This window comes from Aythya ferina (genome assembly GCF_964211825.1).
Source record: "Aythya ferina genome assembly, chromosome: 1".
NCBI classification, from domain to species: domain Eukaryota; kingdom Metazoa; phylum Chordata; class Aves; order Anseriformes; family Anatidae; genus Aythya; species Aythya ferina.
Genome location: NC_140296.1, coordinates 191,940,990 through 191,943,040, shown reverse-complemented (window position 1 = coordinate 191,943,040; position 2,051 = coordinate 191,940,990). Strand labels below are relative to the sequence as shown.

The following is a 2,051-nucleotide window of genomic DNA, read 5'->3' as shown; positions in this document are numbered from 1 at the left end:
CTGAAAAAAAAAAAAGAAAAAGAAAAAGAAAATGGTAACAGTGAGAATTATTATTGCATAATTAGAAGCGGTTTTGCTTATCTGCTTTTTTTTTTTTTTTTTTTTTTTTTTAATTACTCATAAATTGCCTCTCAGAGGCATAGTGTTTAGGACCTGGAGGCCAAGTTGTGTGACATCTTATGTGTGAGGTGATGAAGATACGGGTTACAAGCCATTTCTACTTGCACAGTAGTTTGGATTCCACTTCCCAAACCATTTAAAAGCACTTCAAAAAAACATTTCTGGTGCCTGTAGACCATACGGTGTTTACCTGAACTGCAGCCAATGCTAGTAGTGAGGTGCCTGCATAAAATTTCATCTTTATTTTCCAGAGCAGATATACCCTAAATGCTTACAAGACTCAAAACCCATTCACTACAAACCAGAAATGAAAATTGATTTCATAAGGTAGTAAGTATACTGAAAAAAGGTCACTTCTTCAATCTCCACTCAAGCAAACAACTCTGCTCCTGGATAAACATTATGTTTAATGAAAAATGGAGAACACTTACATGAGCAGGGACTCATAAACTAAGGTCCTGAAGGTTCCTGAGAGTCTGATTACTCTTTGTATAATTTATGGCATTCTCAAATACAATTAGAAAGCTAAAAAGGCAATAGGTGCTCTTATGGTAACAATCAGGAACTATCATAATGTAAAAAACACAGCTGTAAGTCTGGTTCTTATTTTAGTCCAGTCGGCTCACCTACGCTTGCCACCTTTAACTTTTTACTATTACTGCCATATTATCAAGAAACTCAGAAATTGGGATCAAAGAAATGTGAAAAAGGGCATCCATCAGAGCATCAAATGTAACTGCACTATGAAAAAAACACACAAAGATGGTGATTTCATATCTTCCTATTCCAACACTTCCTCATCCTAATTGTCAGGAAGCTCTTCCTGATGCCTGAACTAAATCTCCCTTATTGTAACAGAAACTGCTTAGCTTTTATCCTACCCACAGGGAATGTGTTGAAGTATTTATTCCCTTCCCCTTTATTTACATATTTGGAGCCTATCATCACGTCCTTTCTATGCTTTCTTTATATTAACCACTTTGTCTTCAGTATTTCCCCACAGGCTGCATTTCACTCCTCTGGGCTGTTCCTAGCAGTTCAGATCATTCAGCAGTGTCCCAGATGGAAATGCTCCTCCCGCAGAGGCTTCACCAGAGCTCAGCAGAGCACAGGAATTCACACATCTTAGAGAAGCCACTTTTCTACTGGTGTGAGAAGGTGTTTGCCTCTTCCACAGGAACATGATGCTGTTACCTCATGTTCAGCCAGTGATCAATTATAAACCTTTTGCTGCAGCATTGCTGTTTAAGCTGGCCATTTCCTCATGTTGGTACAACGGATCACTCCTAATTAAGCAAAAGGTCTCGCATCTGTCCTTAGGGAACTGTATGCTATTTCCTTTGGGACCATTTATTCTATTTGTCAAGGTTATTTCAAATGCTAATCCTGTCCTCCAGTGTGGCTTCTCTTAGCTGAGTGTTGTCTGAAAAGCACATTCACCTTTCCTTCCTCCACATCACTCATGAAAACACTGAGCATTCCTGGTTTAGCACAAACCCCTCTGGAAATCCATCCGATGCATTCTCCCATTAGACAAGGGCTATTACTCTTTAAATACAGTTTTCCACCAAATTACATGCCCTTCAAAGAGTAGCTTCATCCGATCCATTTTTGGAAGTTCCTGTTAGCTTGTATGGAGCCCAGAAATGCAACAGACTACAAAAACTAGTGACAATATTTTGCTAATCACCACCTCTCCAAACATATCTCAGTGGGTAGTCAAGCACAATAGTGTCTACTCCACTAATAATCTAAATTAATAAAAGACAGTTGAGGTACCTTTGTGAGATTTGTCGTCTTCGGTGTCACTCTTATACCAGTATCCCAAAACCAGCACCACATTCTTCAGACTCCCTTTTTCAAAGAAACAAAATGTCACATTTTAATTGTAACGGGAACTTGGTAATTTAAGGAAGAAAGAGTAGCTTACA

The 2,051-nt window shown here is 38.7% G+C and overlaps 1 protein-coding gene across 2 annotated transcripts in view; it reads right to left on the bottom strand.

Annotated features, from left to right (window-relative positions):
* LRRK2 (leucine rich repeat kinase 2) overlaps window positions 1–2,051 on the bottom strand; it is a 77,184-nt gene that overhangs the window by 9,490 nt on the left and 65,643 nt on the right. The window contains exon 50 of one of the 2 annotated variants that reach the window (XM_084509784.1): window positions 1,900–1,974. In XM_084509784.1, coding sequence (XP_084365910.1) covers window positions 1,900–1,974 — 75 coding nt within the window. Of the gene's footprint in view, window positions 1–1,899; window positions 1,975–2,051 lie in introns of those variants that run through there. The other variant, XR_014689667.1, reaches the window with a different exon arrangement.